General features: G+C 40.8%; 1 protein-coding gene across 4 annotated transcripts in view; it reads right to left on the bottom strand.

Moving 5' to 3' along the window:
• Positions 1-17,506, bottom strand: part of PCMT1 (protein-L-isoaspartate (D-aspartate) O-methyltransferase) — a 61,003-nt gene that overhangs the window by 4,468 nt on the left and 39,029 nt on the right. For 2 of the 4 annotated variants that reach the window (XM_065402271.1, XM_065402274.1), the window contains 3 exons: positions 9,013-9,133; positions 5,249-5,334; positions 2,773-2,995 (listed from right to left, as the gene is read on the bottom strand). In XM_065402271.1, coding sequence (XP_065258343.1) covers positions 2,816-2,995; positions 5,249-5,334; positions 9,013-9,133 — 387 coding nt within the window. In that variant the 3' untranslated portion in view covers positions 2,773-2,815. The remainder of the gene's footprint in view (positions 1-2,772; positions 2,996-5,248; positions 5,335-9,012; positions 9,134-17,506) is intronic. The other 2 variants (XM_065402273.1, XM_065402272.1) reach the window with 1 other exon arrangement.

Below are 17,506 nucleotides of genomic sequence, written 5' to 3'. Positions count from 1 at the left end.
CTGATTCTCCCAGCTGGGGATTTAAGGAAAGCACAAACTATCATGACAGTTGGCAACAATGACCCGAAACAACTGAACTCTGAGATGCAGCTAGCCTTGATGTGTAAGAGAAGAGAAATCAGAGGATTTAATGATCTGTCTTCATGTGCTGGGAGGAATTTTAACTAAATTAAGCTTCACAGGTATACATTTGCTCTTTCAAATCTGCAGTTCAGATCTTTTGATAATTCGGTACTAATGCTTTCCTGTTCTTCCTACCACAGAATGTTTGACTATTTTCCCCTAGATATCTTGCATTTTTCTTAGTTGAATATTACTCTTTCCTGCCCTATTTCTAACCTTTCTAGACCCCTTTGCATTTGTGTCCTCATTGATGTTTACACCACCTTCCAATTTAATATCTTCAGCAAATTTCATTAAGTTGTCATTACTTCCCCCTTCTTGATTATTTATGATAAATAATACTAGACCCAACACATATACTTGCAGCATCCTAGAAGCATCTCACAACCTGAAACATTGCCTTTTGTCACTGCCCTTTGTTTGTAGCTCTTCAACCAGTGTTCAATCCATGTGACAGTGCTCATATCCAAGCCAATTTGAATTGGCCCCAAAATGCAGTATTTTATAAAATCAGTTTTCATCTACTAGACCAGTCAAGATACAGATACAGTACATGTATGCTTGCTTAAGCCACTGATTTTTTTATTAAACTGAAAAAAAAATCTATATTTTGTCTGTGGAAATTCCCCTTCCTCTCGATTGAAAATCCTAATCTCACTCACTAGTGTAAAGAGCCTAAGGGAATCAAACACACACATCTCACTGAATTTCCATAGAACCTGGGCACCTAATTCCCTTAGGCTCATTGAGGCATTGACAATCATCAACTTTATTCTCTAACCAGAGACAAATGTAAAATTATTAACCTTTTCAGAAAAGGTAATTAAGCATGTTGCACAATTGGGGTGAAATCCTGACTCCACTGAAGTCACTTTTGCTGTCACTCAGTTAGCAGGAAATTAAACTGTCTCATGGTCTTATTTCTCATTTATGAGTTACTAAGTTTTGAATGTGAATTCTTTAAAAGTCTAGAATGCTTATTTCCATCAAAATACATTAACTAAAAAACAAAGCCAAGCCTGCTATAGTATCAGGGGGTAGCCGTGTTAGTCTGGATCTACAAAAACAACAAGGAGTCTGGTATCACCTTAAAGATTTATTTGGGCATAAGCTTTCGTGGGTAAAAACCTCACTTTTTACCCACGAAACGCATCCGAAGAAGTGAGGTTTTTACCCAATAAGCCTGCTATACAGACTCAAATCATTTAGTACTGAAGGCTTTATTATCCCCTAAATCCTTTTAAATTATCTCTTCATATAAACATATTACTAGTAACTAAAGTCCTCTGAAGATAAAACAAAAGAGAGATCCTAATTTAAGTATGTGCTACTTTAAAATCACAGCCAGCCAAATTTCACATTCCAACAGTGGGAGCTGGCAAAAAAGGAAACTTCCAAAGCATGGGACAAAAGCAGGAAACCCATCAGTACAGTGCTAACAGAGCACTGGGTACCTGCTGGGACAAGGAATTAGTGTTAAATTAGCTTTACAAGCTATTAGCTAGACACTAACTCATTAAACTCACTCTACAGTGCTTTACTATAAGTGTCAACTATGGAGTAATCAGTCAAAAATTAAAGTCAGGCTTCAATAAGCTGCAGTCAAATGAAACTAATTGCTTTATTTATTTGTATAGACATTTCTATAACTTAAATGCTAGATGTCAAAGCACTTACAATACATGCTATAGATAATTGAGAGTAACGAGAAAAAATTATTTATCGAACACAATTAAAAAGTCAAACAGCTTGAAAGTTATTTGCAGAGCTCAGTGTGCATGTGTGCACTTTAGTTAATGAAGCTAACACATTCACAAGTGTTTCTACTCAGGAGGCAAAGGGGGACTGCTGGTTTATTCATTTGCATACTAATGCCTGGTATGTTTTTCAAGATGACAGCTGTGTTGTGTCTTTGCTGGATTAGGGAGCCAATAACAAACATTCATTTGTCTACTCCTAAAAAAAGACTTATTTAGAAGTGATGAACATTGGCAGCTTGCTGTATTAGAGAATACTGTTAAAACAACCATTTGGCTTTTGTTTGTTTGAGAAAGAAGGGAGTTATAGTCTCTTCACTCTCTATTATTTTTAGGCCCAGGAAATTAAGTATTCGTTTTAGAAGATACTGCTTCCTAATAAGGATCCTGAAGGACTTTCCTTACTTATGGAGTCTTGAAAAAATTTGCAGTAAAAGTATAAGTTTCTCAGTTATTTCCTGACCTATTACAAGTAGATCTACTTGAAAAAAACATAGCAGCTCTATGAAACATAGTGCAAACTCACATTTCATCTAAAGTATCCTTTTATATTTTATCTTAGCTACCTGTGTAAATCTAGCCCCCCCCCCCCAAAAAAAGTTACAGTTGATGTGATATTTAAATTTAGAAAGTATTGTGTTCAAAACAATGGAGAAAACACTCTTCAGCACCAACAGAAAACCTCAAGAAGCCATGAGTTCAAATGAAACAAAGCACAACCCATGCAACATTTTTTCTGCTTTTAACGTTACTCAAAAATTTAGCAGAACCTCCTCATAGTGATGCAACAATACAGAGAAGGTCACTTTCCATGATATGGAAGAGCAGAAAGCAGTGACAGCAGCAAAGGCAGCCCTTGCAGTCTATCTGCTTAAAATCCACACCCTTTCACCTTGTATGCGTGTATCTGTGGAAGAAGAAAGTGGAACAGAAAATCACTTCCACCTGGACCATTGCTTCTCTTTATCTGTTAAAGGCACATATATCACTCCCATCAGAGGCTTCATTTTGACACTGCCATCTTCTAGTTTATCATATTGTTCCAGCATCTGGTTTCCACCTGCAGGGCCGACCGGTAATATCAATCTTCCACCAGGTTTTAATTGGTCTATGAGCTAGAACATAACATACAAAGATAATTAGAGTATATATTTCAGAGTGGTAGCCATGTTAGTCTGTATCAGCAAAAACAACGAGGAGTCCTTGTGGCACCTTAGAGACTAACAAATTTGTTGTTGTTTTTAGAGTATATATATATAGCAATTCATCTTAGAGAAGCCAGACTTTATTCACTGCACAAAGTAAACAGTTCTACATTATTTTATCCTGGTTAATCAAACTGCATAGATTGAAAAAGTTTTTTACGAATGCACAATTTCAACTGTTATGCAATACATAATGGCCTGAGTTACAAAGCCAAAATCTATTTTTTAATCCAACTGTATTTGAACAGGATGATACAGCTATTGATATTTTAGACCATTTATAATAATTGCCTGAAATGTAATTAACTGATTATCAGTTATCCCAACTGCAAATAAAATAGTCACTTGTAGTTAGTTGTGTTTTTGTAATTCTGGTTTCTTCATAAGAGCAGAAAATTTACCTGAACATGGTTACAACTCAGTTTAATGGTAATCTGTAGCAGACTCGTTACTAAGGCCATGTCTACACTAGAGAGCTTACACCAGCACAGTTGTACCGATGCAGTTGCGCCTCTGTAAGATCTCCCATGTAGCCACTCTACGCCAACAGGACAGAGCTTTCCCATCAACATAATTAAACCACCCCCAACGAGCAGCAGTAGCTATGTCGGCGGGACAGTGTATCCTATCGACATAGCACTGGTCCACACTGGTGCTTTTGTCAGTGTAACTTATGTCACTCAGGGGTGTGTTTTTTTCACATCCTTGAGCGACATAAGTTATACCGACAAAAGTGCTAGTGTAGACATAGCCTAACTTGCTGAACTTAACAGCACATTATTTGCTGTTGAGTCAGAACAGGGTACAGTCTAAGACTATGTACATACTACAGTGTAAGTCGGTGTAAGTTATGTCTCAGGGGTGTGACTAAGCCTCCCCCTTGAGATACGCAAGTTACACTGACCTAATCGCCAGTATGGACAGCACTATGTCATCAGGAGAGATTCTCCCGCCAACAGCTCGCGAGGGCTGCATTGATGTAGCTGCACCGCTGTAAGCTCTGTAATGTAGCAATAGCCTAACACTGTAGGGCTGCTGACGTTCTTGAGCCATCATGACCATTTGATCTTGACTTACAAAGTTATCCCAGAGAGCAAAATATTTAAATAAAATGGTAAGTTACGGAAGGATAGTCTCACTGTTTAACTACGTGGCAATTCTTGCTCAACAGCCTTTCTTCCATAAAATACCACCTCTTTCAATGTTGAGGGAATGTGCTATTTTTATGAGCACAACAGGTTTCTAGCAGAAATAGCAATAGGGATGAAGTGTCTAATTTTCACTGACACATTACGGAACGAAGAAGTTTCTTACAAAGTTGAACGGAATCATTTTACTAAAATATTAAACTATGCATTTTTGCACAATTTCACTGTTGCATAAGGTAAAAAAATGTAAGATTTCCATCTGCCAATACCTATAGAATTCCATTGCAAAAGTATCAATGACTATCTCGTGATGGCTAACCTCCCAACACCACCCTAAAAAACTCATTTACTGCAGTTTACAGAGGTTTTCAATAATAATTTAAAATTGAAAGTCTTAACTAGCACTTACCATACCACTACCTTTCCGAAGCTCACATTAGATCAGTGTTTAACTCTGCCACTTCTCACCACTCTCTTGGAGAAAAGGGAGAGAAAAGTTTCCCTTTCAGAACCCTAATTCCCACCATTTATACTCACTTAAGTCTGTGTATTGTCCACCATCATTTCTGGCAAGAACTGAATGAGACTTCTTTTTAATACCATAAACTTCACTCCTTAGTCACTCCCCTTTCCCAACAAGGGCAGAGCACATTACCCTCCAAAACCTCTCAATCCTTTCCAACCCAGGAAGCAAGGAACCAGACAAGTATTTAAACTTTACACTCTAATAGTTGATAAAAACCAAGGGGCTCTATTAGATTATTGAGCCAAAGAGTTTCAAAACAAAAATAACAAAAGTCCAATATGTGAAAAACCCATTTCAAATATTCTTATTTAGGGAAAAAGTATTACAACATGCAACATTTTCATACTGATTGGAAGTTTAATGAAAGGGATTTTTTTTTTAAGAGACACTATGCCTGTGGATATCCCAACTATATAAACCTGCCAGCATTTTAATTAAGAAGCTAACATAGAGAGATTAATGAATCACACACAAACATAAAAGGCTTACTGCTTGGGGCACAACCGGGGCTGCAGCTCCTACATGAATAGCATCATAGGGAGCTTCTTCTGGATATCCCATTCTTCCATCCCCCACTGCAAGAAAGCAAAACCTTTTAACCCTTTCATAGGGATGCGGAACAGCTGAGCTGAAAATTTTCAAGTTATATTCAGCTGCAAATAAGGGGCTAACCTCCATTTTAAACTGAAGTTCTGGACAAAACTGAGTTGTCATAAGAATGTGTGATAAGTCACTTTTTAATGTCGTATTAACTGCATTATGTAAGTAGTATCTTCAGTCAATGAAGAATACATACACGCACAGTATCTGAAGAACTATTGGAGCACTAGAAACCACAGGATGTTCAATATAAATTAAGAAAGTAATCCATTTGCTAAAGGAAGTTAACTGGTTGTGATACAATACAAAAATGGAAATAAGGAGCATCCAGACTACAGAGAATATGGATGCCACCACACCAGATACAGGCTTTATATTTTCTACAATTTAAGAGTGGAGTACCATCATTTTATGAATAATTTTTGCACCTTCTAATCAAAGGTTATAACATTATCCTTAAGAATAACTATTATTTCAAATATTGGTATTTGGATTTGCAACTGATATTTTTAATAGAGGGTTTTTTTTTTTGTTTTTTTTTTTAATTTAAGCAACACAATAGAGCATCTGTAAATTTTACTTCCAAAGAAATTTAGAAACATTTGGATTTCTGCAGTCAGCATCTCTCTGTGTATTTAAGTACAGAAGTTAACCGGGGCTGGCCTGACTCCTTAATTCAATGCCCAGTGGGAAACAAGAGTTCACATTTGAGTTTGGGCTCAGTCTCTGGGCTGGAGCACCTGAAAGCTCTTCAGAAGCAGTGTGCTCAGTTCGTTTGTGGGGGAAGAATGTGACCCTCATGTCGCTTCAATAGCAACTTCTATCAGCCAATATGGAGCTCTGGCTATGTGAAGCCTACTAAAGGGAGAATATTAAAAGTTACTGAGGGATGAAACATGCTTTTCACCACATACACTTTACAAAACAAAAACAAAAAACAAACAAACAAAAAAGTTAACTCACACCAACCTCTAAACCAGGGGTCGGCAACTTCTGGCACGCGGCTCGCCAGGGTAAGCACCCTGGCGGGCCGGGCCAGTTTGTTTACCTGACGTGTCGGCAGGTTCAGCCAATCCCAGGCCAATGGGGGCTGTAGGAAGCAGCGTGGGCCGAGGGATGTGCTGGCCGCAGCTTCCCGCTGCCCCCATTGGCCTGGGACAGCAAACCACGGCCAGTGGGAGCCACAATCGGCCAAACCTGCCGACGCGGCAGGTAAACAAACTGGCCCGGCCTGCCAGGGTGCTTACCCTGGCGAGCCGCATACCAGAGGTTGCCGACCCCTGCTCTACACCTTGCCCAGGCTCCTACTTGAATATCCAATTTAGGTTAGCTATTTGGGGCCTTGTCTACATTACAGACTTGAACTGTTACAAATAACTACATGTTTTGGGTACATAAAAGTAGTAATTCTGCCCTGTTTCCACACTAAAACTATATTCTTGTTGCACTGTAGTTGCAATGCCCTCTGGGTACCTATCCCATAATTCTCAGCACAGACCCTTGAATCAATGACCTTTGAGATTTCAAAAAGGCCTTCTGGAAGCCCTGTGGAAATTGTGATGGGTCAAGGTCAAATTCAAATAATGTGAGACAATCCTACAAGTCCACTGGCAATGCTGGCACCATTTATAAGTCGTTCTGAGGCCAAGTTAAACATTTTACTCTTGTTCCTTGCTCGGCAAGAAACATTTCTTTTGGCGCTTTTGATAAGCGGTCATGAAGTAACTAAGGCAGCTATGATGAAGCAGTGGAGGATATTCCAGAAGACTGACTCTCCACAAGCACCAACTGTCCAGTTTTCTGAATTTATTACAATGTAACCACCAACAACCACCATCTTTTCTACTGTATCCATGGCCTTCTCAGAGTCCTGGGTCTCAAAGAGATCCCAAAATCCCAGCATTGTATCAAACAACTCCTGACTTGGTTCTGTTTTTTAAGTCCACCCATTTCATAGAGTCACTGTTTCCCCATGTCCTCCATGTCCCTCATAATTTGAATGCCAAGACTTGTTGTACTATCTATAATAACAAAATGGACTAGGTAGTTGGTAAAAGCCAAAATAGTGGGTCCAGATTATCATACAATGGGCACATTTTCTACCCTGAGTGATTGATTGTTGTCCTGGGGCTCATTATAAGCCATCAGTCCTTTTATTATCTCATGGCACCATCCATCATTGCCAATCATTTGACTACTAGTCATGCATTTACATATGACAGTTGGATGGCCTTAGATGTCCAGTGATGGACCCCAGAGCCTGCAATCTGGCTTTGACATAGCTAGCAGCACATTAGTAGGATAGTCTTCTTATGAGATATTTTGGTGACAGAACCAGTGAGGTGCAGAAACAAAAGATGTTGGATGCCGTGAAAACATATAGCTGAGCTGCATCGGGCAGTACATCACTATATTCATATAGTTAAGTGAATTCCAAGGAGCTTGACACCTGTGCAGTGGAATGCAGAAAATAGACCAGGTAGGCCACCTAAGCAGCAACTGATGCACTGTATGACAGTAATGGGAAAACTATTTGCACTCTTAAGGCTATTACAAAAGTGATATCTATGCACTCTGGCACTGTATCAATGGAGATTAACAGGTGAAAGTTAACACCACAACTAAGAACGTCTAAATGAATTGGTGATGCACCGCGGGGAGCACTTGTATATGAAGCAAGGTGTATGTATAGGCATGCTGTCATAGGGCAACCACATAGTGGTTAGCACATAATTTCTCTAGTTCGGAAAAGATCTGGAATGTCCCCACATTTTGGAGAAGAGAAACAAGTCAGAATTTTTAGAAAGGACTTCAGCTATAGGGGCCGAGTAGAAATATTAAGTGTAAGGTGAATAGTTTACTAGCAATTTTCTTACAGAAGCACCTAGTGACCCTGCACCAAACCATTTCACACACACACACAGATTGCTTTTTATAATTGAGACACTGCTTTTTCCTGCTATATTTCCATCACAATAGTTAAATTCAGATTTGTAGTCTAGTAAACATTATGACTGGGCATCCTTCCCTCATTGACACTGATTTAATTATACTGCCTTGGTATCAATTTATATTACCAATTCCTGCAAAATACAGACACTGACAGTACATTTTAGAACTAGTTGAGCTGATTAATTTAATTGGTGCACTTTACTATTCTAGTACTTTTTCATTTTTGCAACTTTTTGCCAGTAAGTCTTAACTATTACTGCAGAAGCACAGAGCGCCTGTACTATAATGCTCTAATTTTGTAAGCAAGTTCATGCACACATACAAGGAAGCAGTAAATACAGGCCTGGTTTTAAAAAAGTGTTACACTTAAGTGAATTCTTGTTCAGTTTGTGTTTTACTACAGGAATATACTATTATGTCAAAAAAATGCATTCAGTGCACTGCCTTTTTTTTTTTTTTTTTTTTAAATGCTAGAAAATCAAAATCATACAAAGGGCAGGGAGAGATTTTCAAAGGCCTAAAAGGTGAGTTAGGTCTTCAAATTTTCAACTGGAGTTGGGCACCTAATGCCCTTTGTATCTTTGAAAATCTTCCTCCGAGAAATTAAACCAATCAGGTTTCCAAATTCAGGTCATTTGCAGTCAGCTTTTAGTCAGAATATTAATTTAATTAATAAGTATGCCAAAGTATTTGATGCTCACCCATCAGTTTCACTCTTCCTGAAGACAGTAATGTAGGATCATCCTTTTTGACATTATTTATTGAGTCATCTACTAACTCTTTGATATGATCAATTCCTACAACTCGTCCTTGGGGACCAACCTGGAAGAAAATTATACAGTTGAATAGTTTGCTAGATTTGTTTTATTTTAAACGTCATGATTTCCATTTTCTGAAGCCAGTTCAATTCTTTAAGTCTGCTCAGTTAGTAAAGCAATATATTAGCCCAATCCTAATAAAGCTACTGCTCAGAACCACTAAGTTCTGTTTCTAGAACCAATGCATAATAAAACTGTATTGGCACACTTTTTATATCAGTTAATTTCTTTGTTGTAGCTATTTTTTTTTTTTTTAAGATTTTAAAAAGTGATTTTGTTTAAGTTTGGTCTCTTAGAGCATTGATACAGATTTTTCCCTTCACTTTTAAACAGCTAAAGTCCTACCATACACAACTATATCATCTACTATTGGCAGCAAGAATTTCAGGAACAAGCTTTAATTTCTAACCTCGTTTTGCTATGTCCAGTATCTTTCTCGGAAGATTAATACTTTCTAGAGAACAATTTTAATTCAAAACCAAAAGCTACAAGAAGTTGGTTAAATCTCATTTTTTGGTTCCTACTATTATCTAAATTTATTTACCAAGCCAGTCACCATGGTATCTGAGCATCCCACAAATTTATTAAGTCTAACATACGCTAGTTTCTCTACTCCTCCAGCTGCAAGAATGTTTTTCTTTTTTGTAGGGTTATTACAGAAAAGCCAGGTTGAAGTAGTAGGTTTTGCATTTTTCTCTAAAGTGCCAAGATTCTTTATTGAGCTTGCTTCTGAAAGAGACCAGGATGACCGTCATGGGCCTAAAGCTCTGTCCCTTGCACTCGAAAGTCTCACTCTTGAGGTTTGCAGTTCCATTGATCCAGTGACATGTAGCTGTTGAGGATTTAGGACTTGTCAACATTGGGAAACTGAGTGGCATAGCTACAGCGGAATAATTATTCTGCTATAGCCATGGCAGTATAATTTCCCTGTGTGAACATTATTCCTGAATTAAAGTGTCTTCCTAAAGTAGAGTAATTATTCTGGAATACTTTTATTTTTATTCCAGAATAGAGGTTGTCTACTTGGGAAGTTATACCAGCATAGCATAACTATTCCACTATAGATATGTCTACATGGGGAAATTGGCAAGTCCTTAAAAAGGTATAATATTAGCATACAGACTTAAAAGATTAGCATATGTTAGTGTAAAAGCATACAGACTTTAGTGTAAGCCTTGATCTGTTTAGCACATATTAGATCTTTAAATATGTTTGTTAACACGTGCTAATGTAATGTCTTAAAATAATAGTCTAGACAACTTCACAATGAAGTTGTGATCCCATGGAGAGACTGGTTCCTTGGTAGGTGGAAACACACTTACTAAGTCCTTTAGAAATTTTATGACAGTCAAGTGCCACAAGGAAGACTGACCCTCTAAAGGTACATGATGCACTGAGATCACTGCCAAGTGTACTTTCATTGAACTCAGAGATAGTCTAGAATTATCTGTTAAAATTGAAACAGTCTAAACCTATCAGTTCTGAGGCTTCAGAGATTTCTAGTGACACCAGTAAGAAAACCTTGTCCACTTCATCCAGTAAATCTGTCCTCTAGAGACCTTGCTACTATTAAACTAGGATGCCTCCAATAGAAGAGGAGTAACAATGTTCTATGCTTAATATCCATCCAGTAGCCAGGCCGTGGGATAGAGGACTGGATGTAGGATCTTTCCCTTGGCCTGCAACAACAGGTCTGTTACGAGCAGTAGCAACTTGGATCAGGCAGTTAGAGAGCCTCAGAACAGCCAGGAACCAGAATTGTCTGGGCCAGGCTGGGGAATTAAAATCAGTCTCACTGAGATCTGCTTGACCTTGCAGAGCATACTGGGAATAGAGCGACACAGGCGAAGCGTACAATAAGCCTCCCTATCCACAGGATCAGAAAGGCACCTGTCAGGGAGCCCAGGCTCAGTTCTCCTTGTAAGCAGAAGCTGTGGCACTTTCTCAAATAGACCTGTTTGTGACACAAGATGACAATGGCCCTCCTCTGAGATGATGTCATGGAGAATGACGTGTTCGACTTTCCACTTGTGATTTGATAAGAAGTGTCCGCTACTGTGTTCTGCTGACCAAGCAAGTGGACAAGCAAGCAAGAAATTTGATTTGAGTCAGCAGTTCCGCAACATGACAGCTTCCTGACAGAATGGGGAAGACTTGGCCCTTCCCTCATTTGTTGATGTGGCACATGGTATAGGTATTGTCCATCATTATTTGAATGTCTTGACCTCTAATGAGAGTCAGGGAAGAGTCACAAACCTTTCAGACTGCCTTAAGCTCTAGGAGGTTGATGTGCATTTGTCTCTCTTGGGATGTCCACTGATCTTGTGCAAGCAGGTCCTTCAGTATGTGCTCCCCAGCCCAAGTGCAATATCTCTGTCACTACTGTTCAGGATGAAAGGGGAGGTGTGAAGGGAACTGCCCTGTAGGCAGACATTAGGTCTTTCTACCATGCCAGAGATTACTAGGCCAGGAGGGGGGGCATGGACAGGATCATATCCAGGTGATATTTGCCTGGGAAGTATACCAACTTCAGCCACCCATGCAAACAGCAAGGTGTAGTTGGAGAGATGCAAACAAGTCTCCTAGATCCAGAGTGGGAATAATCAAGGCAAGGGTCACCATCCTGGACTTTAGGTTGAAAATAAATTTGTTTAGCTGTCTCACATCCAAGATGGGTCACAATCAGTCTTTCTTTAGATGAGGATGTATAGGCTGGAGAAACCCTTTCCCTGATACTAAGGCAGGAAATGCTTTAGTGCTCCAGGAGAAAGGAGGGGATCTCTTATTGTAGAATATCCTCATGAGAGTGGTCCCTGAAGAGCAATGGGGAAGAGGTGTTTAGCGGATAGGCACCAGAAGAAGTTGTGTACAGTAACCCAACGTTACGGCAATGGTATCCAGTCACTGGTCCAAGGTAGCACAAAAAAAAGAGAAAGGTGATTCCCAAAGGGGAGAGTTGGCTGTGGTTCTGAAGAAATGGATCCATATCTCCCAAACAACTGATCAAAATTGGTGTTTTGAGAAAGGGTGAAACCGTTGAGTCACTGAGGAAGCCACTCTCCTTCTGTGGAAGAGCTGTGTCTTCTTGGGTGGCTCTGAGGACCTCTGGTAGAAGAACAGTGGGACTGTTCTTTGGGGAGCTGCTATCTGAAATGCTTCCTACTAAGACAGGCCTGGTCTACACTACCACTTAAGTCAATGTAAGTTAAGTTGCTTTAGGGGGTGTGAAAAAAAAAAAAAAAATCACACACCCCCGAGCAACATAGCTTATATCGACCTAATGCGGTGTCTACACTGTGCTACGTCGGCGAGAGATGCTTTCCCGCTGTCTTACCTTCTGCCTCTCAGGAAGATGGGAGAGTGCTCTGCCATCAACTTATCGTGTCTTCACCAGACCCGCTAAATCGACACCACTGCATCAATCGCAGCAGCACTGATTTAGAGTGCCCGTGTAGATAAGCCCACAGAGTACAGACCCCAAAGGACTGCACCCTCAAATCCTTTAAAGCGTGAAGGGCTTCATCTGTCTTCACACTGATGCTGGCAGACATGGTGCCAGCACATGTCAAGGCCTCAGGCCTCACTGAACACTGACAAATGTATAGCTGGATATCAATCCGGGTCACCTGTGTGTTAGTATTGTTAAAATAGATATTAGAGTTAAGAATGTGCTTAGTATTTAGACTTTATGGAATGCTTGTATGATGCTGCATCTATTAATCCTACTTATGAGATCTGTATCCCATGTTATAAAGTAATCTTTAAATATTTGCTCTAACTATAAAAATGTTCACTAAAACTGTAAATCCACCAGAGTCAGGGGAAAAGCATTACCAAGTGTGAAATACTAGTTCACCACAAGAGGTTATCTCCTCCCCAACAAAAGGTCTACAGACATCAGACAAGCCACTGTGTACAAAAGACTTTGTTAATTGCTTCCCCTACGCCCCTGAAGAGGATACAACACAAGCCCTCATCCCATCACAGCTTAAACACTGGGGAAAGGGAATAAAAATGCCTGTTAAGGAAAAATTGTTATCCCTATGCTGCTTGAACTCTGAGGGACGAAGATTTCTAAGCATGAGTAAGGGGTCCCCAGCTGTTTGGCTTGGGTTAGCCCTAAAGGACATATAAAGCTTGCATATTACAGCTTCCAAAAGATGATAGCTGCTAAGACTATATTTCATGTGTGTGTAAATAACTTATTTCTTTTCTTAGTTATAAACCTTTAGATAGTGCTTGTAGCCTGTCCTATAATAAACTGTCTTTCATAAGAGATCTAGAATGCACTTGACTTGGGATAAATAACTGGTCCTTTGGGACTGTGAGTAACAGGAATATTGTTGTGATTTTTGGTGTAAGGGACCACCAATCACAAAGGCAAGCTTGCCTTGGTGGCAAGACAGACCAGAGTGCCCAAGGGGACTGTCTGTGACTCCATGTTAAGGCTGTTATATAGTGCTTTAGGAGTTCACACTTGTTACTTGGTTGGTGAAATCTAATTATAGAACATACAACCCATTTGGAATTTGTGCTCTGTTCCTGGACAGTTTGCCCTGAGGCTGGCACTCACACTTGTGAGCTGCTCCAGACAGCCTGACAGAGGTAAGTTCTGCTTCATCCAGAAAGGAGAATAACAAGGTGACCGGTCCTATGGGTTCTAATGGGGGAAGAACAGTTTCTTCCTGTTTTTATTGATGGCTAAGGGAGACCTGAGCTGCTGGGGGTTCAGGTGCCACCTGAGTAGCACTCACCTTGAATGAAGGAGCCTCAGGCACGTGTGGCCTATTCCAGGAAGTATTGTCTCCCATGAAACAACCAAGGTGCCCAATAGGGCCATACGGGCATAGAGGGGTATGGACCTTGAGGCCACGGTACTGGAAACCAGGGTACCTGGGAAGGATGAGGTGCTCAGTGCCACATCCAAGAGTCCTGGTACTGCCAGTGAGAATGAGTTTGAAAGGAGCAGAGACTCCAGTTCCCATAGAACCAGGAAGTCTCTCGGTGCCACTACACGTCAGCTCCGCACCCCACTTCCCACAGTACCAACTCTTGTGAGACTGCTGATTCTGCCATCAGCACTAGTGGCATAGTCTGGAATGCAGGGTGTACTAGTGCTGCATGTGACTTCATCGGTACTGGTCGGGAAGCAGTCAGTGCTGTATCCTGCACTGGTGAGGATTTTGATGGTGCAAGCCTGAGAGTGTCCTCAGGGTTCTGAGACAGCACTGGGTCCTCAGTGCTGTGGGCCATTCAACGCTTATATGGTAGCCACATGGGGCACAAAATCTCAGCAGAATGGTGGAGGGGAGGAGATCGCTTCACCAAAGAGTCAGAAAGTGATCTTCAACTAGAACTCCATGCACTGTCTACACAGTGCCTTGTCTCCATTTTCATCAACTTTTAGTGGAAAACAATGTTCCATGCAGTAAGTCCGCACTTGCACTTTTTGGAGAGGAGTGTACAGGGGGATTCAGACAGCCAGGATCCAATGCCAGCTCCATAGATTTATTTAACAGAAAGATCTGCAGCTTTGTTTCTCTGTCCTTGTGGATCCAGGATGTAAATATGCAAATCACATTTTCCTTGGGGTGTGTGATTCCCTGAGACAGTAGACACATTTGATATGCCCATCATTAGCAGATACACTTCTCTCATAAGAGGGGCAGTACTTAAACCCCACAGACCTTGAGAAGGCCATCTCAGGAAGTCTTTTTTGTTGTTGTTGCCAACACTTGAAGGAAAAGTTAAGGCCACAGCTATGCATTGGATGTTATTCTCACACACTCTTCAGAATTTAACACCAACAAAAAACAAATATTAATCTGCTGTACAGTGTCACTGGAGAACAAAAAAAATCTTAACAGCACATCAGTGTAACAGGAGAAGAAAAAGCAATGTTAGGCATAAAGATTCCACACATTTTCAAGACAAGCCACAATTTGACTTATTTTTCATATTATCTCTTTTGAAGATTTAGTTCACAAGTCTTGTTCCTTCAGAACACAAAAAATGACCACGTGGGAATTGTAGTTTTAAATTATTAACTACTGAGTTGTACAGACCAACAAAGTTTGGTTTTGGTTGAGTGGGCATAAACAACTTAATTAGCCATTAGTGGACTATAGGAAATAGATATGGTTAATAGAAGCTAAGGTTTTTTTAATTTAACTTAAAGATAAAAACCTAATACAACTTATTACCCAATCACAGCATAACACCTGCACACAGTTTAACTATGAAGTAGAAGAATAGCAGATTAACCAAAGGTGACTTGGTGATGGGAAACAAAGACTATGCGCATTAATGCAAATTATTCCTTGTAGTTTTACAGATTAAGTAAATTAGTTTGGAATCCAGCAAAGACAAACAAGGTGTCACCACAGAGAGGTGAGTGAAGAACTTAAACACAGCAGCAATCAAAAAAGCAAACAAAAGGTTAGGATACAGAGGGAGTGGAACTGATAATATACTATTACATGAGTCAATGACATGCCCCCATCAGGTAATATTGTGTTTAGTTCTAGTCACCTTATCTCAAAAAAGGATATAGATGAAATAAAGGGTTTTGAGACAGGTTATTAGAAGCACAGAAAGACTTCCATATGAAGAGACTACCTCGTTTAGAGAGGAGATTAATAAGAGGGGATGCAAGGGGAGTATGTACATTAATGAACAGTGTAAAGAAGGTAAACTGGATGTTACATAGGTGAGGTGATGGGAAGCTCGGAAGAAAAATTCAAGAGGAAGTCTTTTTTGCTCAACGGTTGACACTACTCAAGTGTCTACTGAAGAAAGATTTAGACAAATGAAGCACCACAAAAAGACCTGGGGTTTTTTGTGTGACCTTAGTAAGCTACCAACGGCGGACAGGAACATACTCGAACAATTGTATAGACCTTCACTGGACGCTGACACATGGGGAATGTTTGGACGTCAATGATAAAGACCTCTCAAATTGGATAACATCTATCAAATTTTGCCACATGGGAAGCACTCTCCACTCCAAGTTCTCCAATTCATTCATGATGCAGAGCTGAAGGACACTTTTCCAAATGCATGGATAGCTTTGATGATTCTGCTCATGCTGCCGGTCAGTCGCAAGTGATGAGCGCAGCTTTACAAAGCTCAGGCTCTTTAAAACAAATCTTCGATCAGTGATGGCTGACGAGAGACTGACATAGCTTGCTATTTTATCGCTTGAAAATGCCACTGGCCAGTCTTTGGATCTCTCTGACGCTGTGCTTCACTTCGGCAAAGGTGAGAAAAGCGACCTTTTGAACTAAAGAACTAGGGTTAACAGTCTAAGGCTGTCACCTACTGTAACACTATTTAATACTGGTCCACCCAATGTTGGTGCACAGTTCAATTTCTTTATGTTAGTACATTTCAGTTATTTTTAAATTAAAAAGTTTGTATAAGCTTAGAGGAAACTAATTTTTTTTTATTTGTTTATATATGGCATAAATTCAGATATACATATCCTAACGTGCAAATTTATCATCTTATATAATGGATAAATCATGCATGTAAATCATGCAAAGACATGAAATGGGCTACACATGCAATAAAAAATAAGGTATTCAAAAGTTTAACAAATGGAAGGGGGCGCCGAAGATGCTCCTCACCTGGGGCACCATTTGGTTTAGGGACAGCCCTGTCCAGCAGGATCCAAGTGTGGAGGGGGTGTCCAAATGCGGGGGGAGGGTCTCGGCATGCGGTCTGGGCATGGGGAAAGTCCGGATGCATGGGGGTTGGTCGGAAGGGGGAACAGCTCCCCTTACGGTGACCCTTCCCCCAGTGGCTGAGGAGCGATGGGAGCAGGAAGCGGGGGAGGGGGACAGTGCAGAGCCCAGGGAGGTTTCTGGGGGTGAATCTGAGCTTGCCCAGGCCGCTCCATGCAGGGTAAGTGTGCTCCTCCCTAAGCCGCAGCCCAGCCAGGACTAGCAGCTGAGACTGGCGCAGGGTGGGGCTGGGGAGGGCCAGGTGCGGGAGGGTGAGGCTTGGCAGGGGGGTGTTGAGGGAAGGAGGTGAGGCTTGATGGGGGTCCAGGCATGGGGAGGAGGGGTCTGGATGCATGGGGGTTGGGTGGACGATGCATCTTCTGGTCTCCCCTCCCTCCGCAGTGATTTACCTCTCCGCCAGCTGCTCCAGGCACCCAAAACGATGTGCCCACACTGCTGAGACGGGATGCGTGACCGCTCTTGTGGCTTCCCTTTGCTTCCCCGTCAGAAAGTCATTTTTCTGAGGGGAAGCAAAGAAATCTGTGCGGGACATGAATTCTGTGCATGCACAGTGGCACAGAATTCCCCCAGGAGTAAATCCTCATGCTTCAGACTATAAGGCAACTGCTAACTGACTGACGTTAGGAAGAAAA

Source organism: Emys orbicularis, chromosome 3 (genome assembly GCF_028017835.1).
Source record: "Emys orbicularis isolate rEmyOrb1 chromosome 3, rEmyOrb1.hap1, whole genome shotgun sequence".
Lineage (NCBI taxonomy): Eukaryota > Metazoa > Chordata > Testudines > Emydidae > Emys > Emys orbicularis.
Note: the sequence above shows the minus strand (reverse complement) of the source record. Positions and strands in the feature narration are given on the sequence as shown.